Raw genomic sequence first — 15,969 nt, forward strand, 5'->3', positions numbered from 1 at the left:
CCATCTCTTTTAGCACTCTGGGATGCATTCCATCAGGGCCAGGAGACTTGTCTACCTTTAGCCCCATTAGCTTGCCCATCACTCCCTCCTTAGTGATAACAATCCTCTCAAGGTCCTCACCTGTCATAGCCTCATTTCTATCAGTCGCTGGCATGTTATTTGTGTCTTCCACTGTGAAGACCGACCCAAAAAACCTGTTCAGTTCCTCAGCCATTTCCTCAATTCCCATTATTAAAACTCCCTTCTCATCCTCTAAAGGACCAATATTTACCTTAGCCACTCTTTTTTGTTTTATATATTTGTAAAAACTTTTACTGTCTGTTTTTATATTCTGAGCAAGTTTACTCTCATACTCTATCTTACTCTTCTTTATAGCTTTTTTAGTAGCTTTCTGTTGCCCCCTAAAGATTTCCCAGTCCTCTAATCTCCCAGCAATCTTTGCCACTTTATATGCTTTTTCCTTCAATTTGATACTCTCCCTTATTTCCTTAGATATCCACGGTCGATTTTCCCTCTTTCTTCCGTCCTTCCTTTTTGTTGGTATAAACCTTTGCTGAGCACTGTGAAAAATCGCTTGGAAGGTTCTCCACTGTTCCTCAACTGTTCCACCATAAAGTCTTAGCTCCCACTTCCGGTTGCGGCTATGACCAGCTAAGTCGCACGTTTGGCTGCTCCTGCTACAAAGGTGTTTTCGGGCCGATTGGAGGGCCCCAACGGCGCTGTAAGGACAAATCCCGGTGGGGGAAGGCTCCCTGAAGAGAACCAGACCAACTTTATGGTCGGTACCCGGAGTGGGGTGGTAAAGAAAGCAACAGCAGCTCCCAAAAAAAAGCGGGGGAAGAAGACCAAAATGGCGGCCGGTGGCGCACCCGAGGAATGGAGGAAATGGGCGGAGGAGCAGCAGGCCGCTCTCCTGCGCTTCTTTACGGAGCTGAAAATGGAGCTCTTGGAGTCAATGAATGCGACGACCACCAGGCTGATGGGAGCCCAGGCGACCCAAGAGGCGTCGATTCGGGAGCTGCAACAGGAGATGACTGTGAGGGAGGAGGAGGCCACGGTCCTCGTGGGAAAGGTAGAGGTGCACGAGGCACTCCACCTGAAATGGCAGAGCCGGTTTGAGGAGCTGGATACCCGAATGAGGCGTAAGAACCTGAGGATCCTGGGCCTGGCAGAAGGCCTGGAGGGGTCAGACCTCCCGGGATATGTAGCAGAAATGCTGAGCTCCCTGATGGGGGCAGGGGCCGTCCCCTCGCCCCTGGAGCTGGAAGAGGCCTACAGGGTCACGGCTAGGAGGCCAAGAGCAAATGAGCCCCCGAGGGCGGTGCTGGTGCGGTTCCAGCGACTCAGCGACCGTGAGAGAGTGCTGGAGTGGGCCAAGAGGGAAAGGAGCAGCAAGTGGGAGAATTCGACGGTGAGGGTCTACCAGGACTGGAGTGCGGAGGTGGCAAAGCGGCGGGCCCGGTACAACCGGACGAAGGCGGTGCTACATGCAAAACGGATCAGGTTCGGAATGCTGCAGCCAGCGCGCTTGTGGGTCACCTACAGGAACCAACACCACTATTTTGAGTCCCCAGAGGAGGCGTGGGCCTTTGTACAGGAAGAGAAACTGGACTCGAATTAGACCCAGAGGATACTTGGCGGCCGTAGCCGCTCGGGTACTTTCAGCTGAATTCTCTGTTTGGATTTTGAACTCTTGCTGTGGTTTTTCTTCTGATGTTTTTTCCCCCTTTGCCAACTTCCCTTAGTTATTGTTATTGTGGTTATTCATGGTTATTTATGGTTATTTATGCTGTTTGGTAGAGGGCGACTGTTAAGTACATTGTTATTTGTTATTTATCTGTTATTTATAATGTTAAGTTGGGGAGGTGGGACGGGGGGGAGAGCAGATCGGGGATATGGGCCCCTAGGGGGGGTTCCTTTACAGGCATGGACGGGGACGGGGGTGGAGCTGAAGATGGCGGGGTGGGGTGTGGCAGGGCGAAAGCGCGGGCTTTCCTCTGTTTTCCCGCGCGCGGGGCAGAGGAGGGGGGAGGGGAGGAGTGCGGGGCGTGGCTAGCAATGGCGACCTTTCCCGCGCTGGAGCGGGGCCAGGGAGGAGTGGCAAGGGGGGGGGAGGCCCCCCCCCCCCCCCCCCCCCCCCCCCCCCGAGCCGGGGGGAGTCGGAGTGTGGCAGGAGCAGCCGGGTCAGCGTGAACCAGCTGACTTACGGGAGTACGATGGAGGGTACATCGCGGCTAGGAGGGGTCCTAGCCTGGGGGGGGGGGGGGGGGGAGGGGGGTTAGGGAGGGACACCGGGTTGCTGCTGAAAAGACCAGAAACGGGAAGTGGAGGACTGGAGAGGTGGGGGGAGGGGGACATCGCCATGGGGAGCGGGTCAGTAGGGGAGGGTCGACCCGGGCGAGCAGGGAACAGGACATGGCTAATCGGCAGGGGAAGGGGACGGGTCGTCCCGCGACCCGGCTGATCACTTGGAACGTGAGGGGGTTGAATGGGCCGGTCAAGAGATCAAGGGTATTCTCACACCTGAAGGGACTGAAGGCTGATGTAGCTATGTTACAGGAGACCCATTTGAAGGTAGTGGACCAGGTTCGCCTGAGAAGGGGGTGGGTGGGACAGGTGTTCCACTCTGGATTGGACGCAAAGAACCGGGGGGTGGCGATTCTGGTGGGAAAGAGGGTGTCGTTCGTGGCGGAGGAGGTGGTGGCGGATAAGGAGGGTAGGTATGTGATGGTGAAGGGTAAGCTGCAGGGGGAGAAAGTGGTGATGGTCAACGTATATGCCCCGAACTGGGATGACGCGGGTTTTATGAGGCGCCTATTGGGCCTCATTCCGGGACTGGAGGCAGGGGGCTTGATCATGGGGGGGGACTTTAACACAGTGCTGGACCCCGGGCTAGACAGATCGAGCTCAAGGACCAATAGGAGGCCGGCAGCGGCAGAAGTGCTGAGGGGGTACATGGAGCAGATGGGAGGAGTAGACCCATGGAGGTTTGGTAGGCCGAGGGCGAGGGAGTATTCCTTTTTCTCCCACGTCCATAGAGTGTACTCCAGAATCGATTTCTTCGTGTTGAGCAGGGGGCTGATCCCGAGGGTACGGGAAGCTGAGTACTCGGCCATTGCGATCTCTGATCATGCACCGCATTGGGTGGATGTGGAAATGGGGGAGGCGCGGGACCAGCGCCCGCTGTGGCGGCTAGATGTGGGGCTGTTAGCGGACGACGAGGTGTGTAAAAGGGTCCGGAAGAGCATTGAGAGCTATCTGGACTTGAATGACACGGGTGAGGTGCAGGTGGGGATGGTCTGGGAGGCCCTGAAGGCAGTGATCAGGGGAGAGCTGATCTCCATAAGGGCGCACAGAGAAAGAAAGGAGAGGCAGGAGAGGGAGAGGCTGGTGGGGGAGCTATTGGAAGTGGATAGGAGATATGCGGAGGCACCAGAGGAGGGGCTGCTGGAAGAACGGCGCAGCCTGCAGGTCAAGTTCGACCTGCTGACCACCAGGAAGGCAGAGACGCAGTGGAGAAGGGCACAGGGCGCGGTCTATGAGTATGGGGAAAAGGCGAGCAGGATGCTGGCACACCAGCTTCGCAAACGAGATGCGGCTAGGGAGATTGGGGGAGTGAAGGAGAGGGGCGGGAAGGTAGTGCAGAAGGGGCAAGAAGTGAACGGGGTCTTCAGGGATTTTTACAAGGAGTTGTATCGGTCTGAGCCGCCGACGAGGAGAGGGGGAATGGAGGACTTCCTAAATAAATTGAGGTTCCCAAGGGTCCAGGAGGGGCTGGTAGAAGGGCTGGGGGCGCCAATAGGGCTAGAGGAGCTAGTCAAGGGAATAGGTCAGATGCAAGCGGGGAAGGCGCCGGGGCCAGATGGGTTCCCGGTGGAATTCTATAAGAAAAATGTGGACTTGGTGGGACCGGTACTGGTACGAGCCTTTAATGAGGCGCGAGAGGGGGGGGTTCTGCCCCCGACAATGTCGCAGGCTCTGATCTCCCTGATATTGAAGCGGGATAAAGACCCCGTGCAGTGCGGGTCCTACAGGCCTATCTCGCTTCTGAACGTGGATGCCAAGTTGCTGGCAAAGATCCTGGCAGCTAGAATAGAGGATTGTGTGCCAGGGGTAATCCATGAGGACCAGACGGGGTTCGTGAAGGGGCGGCAGCTCAACACGAACGTGCGGAGATTGCTGAATGTAATTATGATGCCGGCAGTGGAGGGGGAGGCTGAGATAGTGGTAGCGCTGGACGCGGAGAAGGCATTCGATAGGGTGGAGTGGGAGTACCTGTGGGAGACGTTGAAACGGTTTGGGTTTGGGGAAGGGTTCATTAAGTGGGTGAAGTTGCTCTACTCGGCCCCGACGGCGAGTGTAGTGACAAACGGGAGGAGGTCGGAGTATTTCGGGCTCCACCGAGGGACCAGGCAGGGATGTCCCCTATCCCCCCTACTTTTCGCACTGGCGATTGAACCGTTGGCGATGGCACTGAGGGGTTCAGGGGGGTGGAGAGGACTGACTAGGGTAGGGGAGGAACATCGAGTATCGCTGTATGCGGATGATCTACTGCTGTACGTGGCAGACCCAGAAGGGGGAATGCCGGAGATAATGGAACTATTAGCAGAGTTTGGGGACTTTTCGGGGTACAAACTAAATTTGGGCAAAAGCGAGGTTTTTGTGATACACCCGGGGGACCAGGGAGAGGGTATTGGGAGACTCCCCTTCAAGCGAGCAGGAAAGAGCTTTAGGTACTTAGGGGTGCAGGTGGCAAGGAACTGGGGGACCCTCCACAAGTTGAACTTTTCCAGGCTGGTGGAACAGATGGAGGAGGAATTTAAGAGGTGGGACATGGTACCGTTGTCGCTGGCGGGGAGGGTGCAGTCAATCAAAATGACGGTCCTCCCAAGGTTCTTGTTTTTATTTCAGTGCTTGCCCATCTTCCTCCCTAGGGCCTTCTTCAAAAGGTGACGAGTAGCATCATGAGCTACGTGTGGGCGCATGGCACCCCAAGGGTGAGGAGGGTCTTTTTGGAGCGGAGTAGGGACAGTGGAGGGCTGGCACTGCCCAATCTCTCGGGGTACTACTGGGCGGCAAATGTGTCAATGGTGCGCAAGTGGATGATGGAAGGGGAGGGGGCAGCTTGGAAACGAATGGAGAGGGCGTCCTGTGGCAACACAAGCCTGGGGGCCCTAGTAACGGCACCATGGCCGCTCCCCCCCACGAGGTACACCACGAGCCCGGTGGTGGCGGCCACCCTCAAGATATGGGGGCAGTGGAGGCGACATAGGGGGGAAATGGGAGGTCTGTTGGCGGCGCCAATAAGAGGGAACCATAGATTCATCCCGGGGAACATCGACGGGGGATTTCAGAGCTGGTACAGGGTGGGCATACGGCAGCTGAAGGACCTGTTTATAGAGGGGAGGTTTGCGAGCCTGGGAGGGCTGGAGGAGAAGTTTGAGCTCCCCCCGGGAAACATGTTCAGATATTTACAAGTGAAGGCATTTGCTAGGCGGCAGGTGGAGGGGTTTCCCCTGCTCCCCAGTAAGGGGGCGAGTGATAGGGTGCTCTCGGGGGTCTGGGTCGGAGGGGGGAAGATATCAGACATCTACAAGATAATGCAGGAGGCGGAAGCAGCATCAGGGGAGGAGCTGAAAGCCAAGTGGGAAGGGGAGCTGGGAGAGCAGATAGAAGACGGGACGTGGGCGGATGCACTGGAGAAGGTCAACTCTTCCTCCTCGTGTGTGAGACTGAGCCTCATTCAATTTAAGGTGCTGCATAGAGCTCACATGACGGGGACAAGGATGAGCCGGTTCTTTGGGGGTGAGGACAGGTGTGTCAGATGTCTGGGAAGCCCAGCGAACCATGTGCATATGTTCTGGGCATGTCCGGTGCTGGAAGGGTTCTGGAAGGGGGTGGCAAGGACGGTGTCGAAGGTGGTGGGGTCCAGGGTTAAACCAGGATGGGGGCTTGCGATCTTTGGGGTCGGGGTAGAACCGGGGGTACAGGAGGCTAGGGAGGCTGGAATACTGGCCTTTGCGTCCCTAGTGGCTCGACGAAGGATATTAATTCAATGGAAGGACGCGAGGCCTCCAAGCGTTGAAACTTGGATTAACGATATGGCTAGCTATATTCAGCTAGAAAGGATCAAATTTGCCCTGAGAGGGTCGGTACAGGGATTCGCCAGGCGGTGGCAACCTTTCCTTGACTTTTTAGATCAGAGATAGACGTTTGGGGTCGTGGCAGCAGCAACCCGGGGGGGGGAGGGGGGGGGGGGAGGGGAGGGGAGGGAGGGAGGGAGGGAGGGAGGGAGGGGGGGGGGGCAGCAAGGGTCGTGGGGGGACATGCACGACTGTAACGCGGGCAAGTCTGCTCGCTGCTCATGTCTGAAACTGTAGGCTGCCTTGTTTGTTAAGGTTGCCTGGGGGGGGGGAGGACTGGTGCGCGCGAGTGGGCGGGCGAGGGAGGGACATTTGCCTAGAGGGATTGTGTTGTAAATAATTTAAAAATTAGTAGGGGTAAATGTCTGTATGGAAAAACTCTTTCAATAAAAATTATTAAAAAAAAAAAAAAAAGTCTTAGCTCCCAGTCTACCTTAGCTAGTTCTTCTCTCATCCCCTTGTAATCTCCTTTGTTTAAACACAAAACACTAGTATTTGATTTTACTTTCTCACCCTCCATCTGTATTTTAAATTCCACCATATTGTGATCGCTCCTTCCGAGAGGATCCCTAACTATGAGATCATGAATCAATCCTGTCTCATTACACAGGACAAGATCTAGGACCGCTTGTTCCCTCGTAGGTTCCATTACATACTGTTCTAGGAAACTATCGCGGATACATTCTATAAACTCCTCCTCACGGTTGCCTTGACCGACCTGGTTAAACCAATCGACATGTAGATTAAAATCCCCCATGATAACTGCTGTACCATTTCTACATGCATCAGTTATTTCTTTGTTTATTGCCTGCCCCACCATCTCGTTACTATTTGGTGGCCGATAGACTACTCCTATCAGTGACTTTTTCGCCTTACTATTCCTGATTTCCACCCAAATGGATTCAACCTTATCCTCCATAGCACCGATGTCATCCCTTACTATTGCCCGGATGTCATCCTTAAATAACAGAGCAACACCACCTCCCTTACCATCCACTCTGTCCTTCCGAATAGTTTGATACCCTCGGATATTTAACTCCCAGTCGTGACCATCCTTTAACCATGTTTCAGTAATGGCCACTAAATCATAGTCATTTACGATGATTTGTGCCACCAACTCATTGACTTTATTCCGAATACTACGAGCATTCAGGTAAAGTACACTTATGTTGGTTTTTTTACCTCTGTTTTGAATCTTAACATCTCCAGTTTTATTCCTTTTGTTATTACTGGGCCTATTCACTGTGCTCCCCTCAGTCACTGTACCTTGTACTGTCGCCCTTATGGATTTCTGACTATGTCTTCTCTGCCTTGCACTTTTCCCCTTACTTCCTTTTGTTTCTGTCCCTGTTTTACTACCTTCCAACTTCCAGCATTGGTTCCCATCCCCCTGCCACATTAGTTTAAACCCTCCCCAACAGCTCTAGAAAACACCCCCCCTAGGACATCGGTTCCAGTCCTGCCCAAGTGCAGACCGTCCGGTTTGTACTGGTCCCACCTCCCCCAGAACCGGTCCCAATGCCCCAGGAATTTGAATCCCTCCCTCTTGCACCATCTCTCAAGCCACGCATTCATCCTATCTATCCTGACATTCCTACTCTGACTAGCTCGTGGCACTGGTAGCAATCCTGAGATTACTACCTTTGAGGTCCTACTTTTTAGTTTAACTCCTAACTCCCTGAATTCCGCTTGTAGGAACTCATCCCGTTTTTTACCTATATCGTTGGTGCCTATGTGCACCACGACAGCTGGCTGTTCACCCTCCCCCCCCCCCAGAATGTCCTGCAGCCGCTCCGAGACATCCTTGACTCTTGCACCAGGGAGGCAACATACCATCCTGGAGTCTCGATTGCGTCCACAGAACCGCCTGTCTATTCCCCTTACGATCGAGTCCCCTATCACTATAGCCCTGCCATTTTTCTTCCTGCCCTGCTGTGCAGCAGAGCCAGCCACGGTGCCATGAACCTGGCTGCTGCTGCCTTCCCCTGGTGAGCCATCTCCCTCAACAGTATCCAAAGCGGTATATCTGTTTTGCAGGGAGATGACCGCAGGGGACACCTGCACTGCCTTCCTACTCTTGCTCTTTCTTTTGGTCATCCATTTTCTATCTCCCTCAGTAACCTTCACCTGCGGTGTGACCAACTCGCTAAACGTGCTATCCACGACCTCCTCAGCATCGCGGATGCTCCAAAGTGAGTCCATCCGCAGCTCCAGAGCCGTCAAGCGGTCTAACAAGAGCTGCAACTGAACACACTTCTTGCACGTGAAGGAGCCAGGGACAGTGGACGTGTCCCTGAGCTCCCACATCGCACACGAGGAGCATGACACGGGTCTGGGATCTCCTGCCATGTCTTAAACCCTTGGTAAACTTAAACAACTAGAATTTCAAAATAAAAAAAATAAATTAGACAATGAAAAGAAAAAGAGAGACTACTTACCAGTCACTTACCAGGGTTAAAAAGCACCTCCTCACACTCTGCACTGAATTACCTCACTGCACCAAATTACCAAGTTTAAATCTCCCATTCTGTGTGTCTCACTCCGGATGTGTCTCCTGGAAAAGTGCTAAATTTTGGAAACTTTGTTTTGTCCACATTCGTATCATGTCACTGCCATGGTGTCGGTGTGTGGAGTGTTTGGCCATTTAATGCCAGGCGACAGGGACCAAGATTTTGTCAAATTCGTCAAATTTTGTCGCTACAAAAATAACCTGGGAGGATGCAGAACTGCTTTGTAATCCAATATTAATCTATCTGACTACCTGATGATTAAAGTGTTCAATATAGTGTATTTAATCACTCAGTAATGTATCTTAACTGTTTGGAGGGAGCAAATGGGGTGTTAGCCGATCTCTATACAGGGCTATAGGGGGCTGGTTTAGCTCACTGGGCTAAATCGCTGGCTTTGAAAGCAGACCAAGGCAGGCCAGTAGCATGGTTCAATTCCCGCACCAGCCTCCCCGAACAGGCGCCGGAATGTGGCGACTAGGGGCTTCTCACAGTAACTTCATTTGAAGCCTGCTTGTGACAATAAGCGATTTTCATTTCATTTATACAGATGTTTGTTTCGAGTTTACAAAGTTAAGATTAAACTCCCACTTTGGTGTTTCGGCTATAATGGAGATGCTTTTCTCTTACAGATTAGTGGATGACAGATGCGTGGTTCATCCGGAAGCTGGAGATTTGGCCAATCCTCCAAAGAAATTCCGAGGTAAGTTTATGGGGAAAACCGTTTCTCTTCACAGAAATGAATGTTTTGTGACAGACAGGGGAGAGAGAAACTGAACTTCCTTATCCTCTCCCCGTCTGCCCGTAAGCGAAGGTGTTTGTCAATTATTTACGTGTGTGTGTGATTGAGAAGAGGAAGAGTCGCAAATTCGGGCAACAACAATAAAAGAACCACAAACACAAATGTACTTTCACTTTATTTCCAAAGTCCAGAAGGACAATGAAACCTTCTTTCATTTAAGAGCTTGGGTCAAGTGGCTGAAGACTCGTAAAGTTCGCTTTCCATTCTGTGTTGATACCGCAAGGCACAGTTGGTACGCAGGGACTGGGTCAGTTCTGTAGGCGATGGTAGGAAATCTTCCCGCACGGATAGGTTTCAAAGACCAGGCTGTTGTTGAACATGGAGTTCTGCTTCTTGGTTATCACCGGTTGGATGTTAAACAGCAGCAGGACCGTTTTTCAGTTCTCAAAATGGTCACTCGAGTCATGTGACACCTCCCCATTATAGAATTCGTACAGAGCAGAAGAAGGCAATTCAACCCTTCGAAAGAGCACCCCACCCAAGTCCCACTCCTACACCCTATCCCTATAATCCCACCTAACCTGTACATTTTTGGATGCTAAAGGGCAATTTAGCATGGTCAATCCATCCAACCTGCACACCTTTGAACTGTGGGAGGAAACCAAAGCATCCAAAGGAAATCTACGCAGATACGGGAAGAACGTACAAACTCCACACAGACGAGGCCGGAATTGAACCCGGGGCTTTGGCGCTGTGAGGCAGCAGTGCTAACCACTGTGCCACCGTGATAACCACTGTGCCACCGTGTAGGCCCATACCAGACATTTAAGATGTGAATAAAAGGCTTTTTAATCCAACATGCTGATTTCCTTACTCTTTGTCTAAATAAAACATAAAATGTTTAAAGCATTCAGAGGAAAGAGCTTGTTTAATTTAAAGGCCACAACGTTAGTTATAGGTTTCTCTGTAGTTGTATCTAGGATGTGCCAGGTTTATTAGCCATCCCTTGCTGCCCTGAGGAAATTCAGCATCATGGACGCATTGTGGGATGAACTCAGCTGTAGATTTCAATCAGATCGAGAGGACCTGGTCCATGGCAGTAGTCAACCAATGTTTTGCACATGTAAGCTCTCTGGCAGCTCTCTCACTTCTGAATCAGATTCATGCCTCACTTCAGAGACTGGAATCCATGTCCCAGGCTAATGTGTTGGCGCAGTACTGAGGCAGTGTTGCAGAGTTGGAGGTGCCTTCTCTCAGTCAAGCTGTAATTGAGGCTCTGTCTACCCTCACAGATGGCTATACAAAAACCCATGGCACTATTTTGAAGAAGAGCAGTAAATGTCTCCCTTGTTCCCTGCCCAATTGACATAATTGAAGCAGATTTAGAAGCAGAAAATGCTGGAAGCCGTCAGCAGGTGCTGACAGCATCCATGAAGAGAGAAAGCTTGACATCTATCAGGGGTGGAAGGTTTTAAAATCAATCATTAAGGAGGTTATAGCTGGGCACTTAGAAAATCTCAAGGTAATCAGGAAGAGTCAGCAATTGTGTTTAACATTTCATTGGCGTTCTTTGAAGGAATCACATATGCTATGGATAAAGGGGAACCTGTGGATGTATTGCACTTCAATTTCCAGAAGGTGCCACATCAAAGGTTATTGGGAAAAGAAAGGTTCATGATGTTTGGGATAACATAGCAACATGATGGAAGATTGGCTGACTGGCACAGAGTGCATGAATGTTTTTTTTCTGATTTGCAGGATGTGGCGAGCGGTGTCTAACAGGGGTCAGTGCTGGGACCCCAACTTTTATATCACAGATTTGTATGTGGGGATGATGTGCAGATGCCAGCGTTGGACTGGGGTGAGCACAATAAGAGGTCATACAACACCAGGTTAAAGTCGCAGGTTTGTTTTGAATCACTGGTTTTTGGAGCACAGCTGAGGAAGGAGCTGTGCTCCGAAAGCTAGTGATTCGAAACAAACCTGTTGGAATTTAACCTGATCTTGTAAGTCTTTATATGTGGGGAGTGAAGGCATGGTAGCTACATTTGCAGTGACACAAATGTAGGTAGGATAGTATGTTGCGAAGAGTACCTAAGGAGGTTGCAGATGGAAAAAGATAGTTTGAGTGAGTTGGCAAAAATCTCGATGATATTATGATGTGGGCAAATGTCAAGTTGTCCACTTTGGCAGGAAGAATAAAAAAGCAGAGTATTACTTAAACGGCTGCAGAATTCTGGGGTGCAGTGGATCTAGATGTTCTACGAGTCAGGAAAAGTTAGTACGCAGGTTCAGCATGTAATTCAGAAGGTTCATGGAATATTATCCTTTTATTACAAGAGGAATTGAACATAAAAGTATGGGTGCTGTGCTTCAGTTATACAGAGCATTGGTGAGACCGCGTCGCAAATATTGTGTGCATTGTTGGTCTAATTTGCGGAAGGAAGGAAATGAATTGGAGGAAGTTCACAGGTTTACTAGATTAAAATCTTGGATTGAGAGGGTTGCCTTATGAGGAAGGGTGAGATGGGGCCTGTTTCCAATAGTTTAAAAGAGTGCGGGGTGACATTCCGATCCAGAATGGTCTTGACAAGGTGGATATGGAAAGGATGTTGCCTGTTATGGGTGAGTTCAGGATCAGGGAGGACAGATTTAAAATTAGGGTTTGCCCTTTTAGAACAGAGATTAGGAGAATTTTATTTCTCTTGAGGGTTGACTTTGGAACCCTGCCTCAGAAGGCAGTTGAGGCCGGGGTATCATTAGATATTTGGATAAGGTGGCGGTAGATAGATTCTCATTAGAGAAGGGAATAAAAGGTTATTGGGGGTAGATGGGAATGCAGAATTTGAAACACAAACCGATCAGTCTTGATCTCATTGAGTGACAGAGCAGGCTGGAGGAGCCAAATGGGCCTACTTCTGCTCCTAATTCGTATATTTGTCAGCAGAGTTAAAGTTTCAGGCTAATGACCTTTCAATGGAATTGGCAGAAATTAGGGATGTAATAGGTTTTAAGTAAATAATGAGGCAGGGAATTGGAGGAAAGTGAATAACGTAATGTCTGTGGCAGGGTGGAGGATAGGAGAGATTCAGTGATGAGGAATGATGGTGTAAGGCAAAGGTGGATGGCAGTGGGACAGGAAAAGAAACAAAAAGAGGAGGTGGAAATGAGAATCACAAAAACGTTACCAGAAGCTGCTGACGGAAAATATGGGAGCCATGGTTATGACCTGAAATTGCTGAACTCTTGTCTAGAAAGCTGTAGCGTGCTCAATCAAATAAGGAAGTCTTCTTACTCCAGCTTCCCTTGAGCTTCACTCGAACCTTGAACAGAGAGGGGCCAGAGTATTAAAACCACTTGCAACAAGAAACTTTGATGTCATGCTGGTGAACTGAATGGGGGTGGTCCACAAAGCGGTCACTGAATCTGTATTTGGTCTCCCCAGTGTAGAGGAACCCACATCATGAGCAGTGACTATAATAGACTAAATTGAAAGTAGAGTAGGTAAATCATTGTTTCATCTGGAAGGAGTCTTTGGAGCGTGAGTGGAGGTGAGGCCACAGGGCAGCTGTTGTATCTCCTGTACTGCTATGGAAAGGTATGGGGGTGTTGGGTGAATGAAGAGTGAAACATGGTGTCCTGGAGGGAATGCTGAAAGGAGAGGGGGAAGATTCATAGAATTATCATAGAATTTACAGTGCAGAAGGAGGCCATTCAGCCCATCGAGTCTGCACCGGCTCTTGGAAAGAGCACCCTACCCAAGGTCAACAACTCCACCCTATCCACATAACCCAGTAACCCCACCCAACACTAAGGGCAATTTTGGACACTAAGGGCAATTTATCATGGCCAATCCACCTAACCTGCACATCTTTGGACTGTGGGAGGAAACCGGAGCACCCGGAGGAAACCCGCGCACACACGGGGAGAATGTGCAGACTCGGCGCAGACAGTGACCCAAGCCGGAATCGAACCTGGGACCCTGGAGCTGTGAAGCGATTATGCTATCCACAATGCTACTGTGCTGCCCTTGGTGTGGCTTCAGGCTGGTCATGGCAGAGGATTCTTCATTGAAGGCTGGAGGTTGTGTTAGGTCATGACAAGAGGGAACATTATCATGGTCCTGGGAGGAAGGGATGAGATCAGAATTGCAGGGAATGGTCAGAAATGGTGAAGGGCCCCATCAACCACGATGGGGAGAAGCCTCAGCTGAGGAAAAAGGAAGTGCGTTGTGCGTTAGAAACAAGCTTAGAGAATGGGATAGAGTCTTTACATGAGGGAGGATGTGAGAAAGTGTAGTCCAAGTAGCAGTTGGGGGTCTGTGGGTTCAGTGACATCTTTGATAATCATAGCTTAATGTTTGCTGGTGTGGTCATGGTGAAGGATAGGTAGCAGCAGCTCTGAATGTTATGTTCAGGCTCCATGAAGTAAAGGTTGGTTCATAAAACCATAACAGTGCCACCATTCTCAGCAGGTTTGATGATGATTGTTAGGTTTGGACCTTAGAGAAGGACATACCACTGGTTGAGAAGTTGAGGTGCAGATAGTTCTCTGTGACATGGGGGGGGATAAGGGGTTAATAATAATAATAATAAAGCCTTTTATTGTCACAAGTATGAAGTTACTGTGAAAAGCCCCTCGTCACCACATTCCACCACCTGTTCGGGTAAGCTGGTACGGGTTAGAGGGAGGATTCCTGGTGGAATCCAGATTTTGATAATTGGAGAAAGGGTCCATTGGATGGGAGGAAGACCACGGAACAAAGCAGAGAGGAAGGCGACAGAAGAAGAGGTCAGCGTTGTGCTTGCTTGAAATTCATTGAAAGTGGGAGCATAAGGAAATGAAGCTGAGGCCTTTGCTAAGGATAGATTGTTCATGAGGGAATATCATAAATACATCGCAAAGGGTGATTATAAGGGTGAAGAGCAGAGAGAGTCAGAGGGAAGTGAAGGGGACGATCTAGAGGAGTATTAGTACCTATGAATTACTGAAACACGATCCTTCACACCTGAAAGGAAGATATTGGGCGGAATTCTCCGTTGCGCTGGCAGCACGCCCACGCCTGCGGGTTTCCTGGTGGCATGGGGTGGTCACAATGGGAAATCCCATTGGCAGGTGGCAGGAACGGAGAAACCCGCTGCCAGCGAGGCTGCACCGTCCATGAAAACATGGCTGGTGGACAGAAAAATCCCGCCCATAACGTTTTTCTTTGTCCAAGTTTTTTGGATCAGACGAATGATAAAATGAAACTGTGGGCCAAGAGAGCTTTGAGCTAGTGAGTTGGTGCCCATGAAGAGGAAAAGTTGTGCATGGACTTGTGTGGTAAAATATGTAAAGTCACCATAGTGCCAGATGACCACAGGCTACTTTCCCCTGTGAGCGGAAGAGCTGAGGATCACCACACTTCAGGCGAAGGCAAGGTTAAGAAGGTGGAGCCCATGCTGGGAATTGAACCTGTACTGCTGGCCTTGTTCTGCATCACTGACCAACTGTCCAGCCAACTGGGCTAAACCGGCTTGCGTGGTATTGGGTGTGGATCGCCGGACGCAGTAAGAACAGTAGTACAAAGAACGTTGAATGGAGGTGGATCTGAAACATGTAAGGCTGGAATTCCAGTAGCCTTATGGGAAGCGCCAGAGCCAGTGATCGTTACTGAGGGAGATGTAGTTGTGGAAGTGCAGTTTGGTGAATGCTAATGCAAAGCAAAATACTGCAGAATTTGGAAATCTGAACAATATTTGGTAGCTCCACGATAAGTCAATTGATTCTCACAGCTGCCTTGATTACATTGTCCTCAATCTGCTTCCTGTCAGGGTTCTGCCCCATTCTCCCAGATCCTCTGCCTTGGAAACCTCTTCTATGCTGACAATCACACCTTCCAAACCCTTATCTCCCTCTTCCTCATCTGGAGATTCCCCGCCGTCATGTCTATCCATTTCACACACCTGCTCTCATCCTTCCTTTCCTCTTCCTTGCAGCCCCATAATTGGGTCCCCCTTCTGCTCACCTTGTACCCCACCAGCCTCCACCTGCAATGGATCATTGCCCACTGCCTTCAGTGCAAAGCCACCATCTAAGTCAGCATTTCAGCATTTACGCTTTTCTCCACAACAGTCTGCTCCAATCTTCAATTACCTGCAACACCTCCTTCACATCCTATGGCCTCTTTCTATACATGCGCAAGAAATGCAACACCCTGTTCCTTACCTCCCTCTCTTCTCACGAGCTAGGATCTCAGATACTCCTAATTTACTTGCACATCTTTCAACTTTGCTTGGATGATTGTTTTACTGAATGTTTGGTCACCAAGCACGAATCTGAGCCTCTAGCCACGTGTTAGTTTAATTTTCTACTGCCCTCTGTCCTCAACTTCTACATCTTTCCAATGATGACCAATGTAAGCTCAAGCAACGCAACCTCTTTCAATTAGGCACTTGCCACTTTCCAGACACAACATTTTCAGATAATAACCACCACTTTAAAAACAATAATCAGCCAGCCGGAGCTGATAATGATTTAGCCATTGCCATTTACACCTCCTCCAGACCCTTTGTTTCTTTATGCGACCTATTACCAT

The 15,969-nt window shown here is 50.1% G+C and overlaps 1 protein-coding gene across 1 annotated transcript in view; it reads left to right on the forward strand.

The window, feature by feature from the left end:
- Window positions 1-15,969, forward strand: part of LOC119973252 (inositol 1,4,5-trisphosphate receptor type 2-like) — a 101,274-nt gene that overhangs the window by 57,625 nt on the left and 27,680 nt on the right. The window contains exon 2 of the mRNA XM_038810982.1: window positions 9,283-9,353. Within this exon, the coding sequence (XP_038666910.1) occupies window positions 9,283-9,353 (71 nt within the window). The remainder of the gene's footprint in view (window positions 1-9,282; window positions 9,354-15,969) is intronic.

This window comes from Scyliorhinus canicula, chromosome 11, assembly GCF_902713615.1.
Source record: "Scyliorhinus canicula chromosome 11, sScyCan1.1, whole genome shotgun sequence".
In the NCBI taxonomy this organism is placed as follows: domain Eukaryota; kingdom Metazoa; phylum Chordata; class Chondrichthyes; order Carcharhiniformes; family Scyliorhinidae; genus Scyliorhinus; species Scyliorhinus canicula.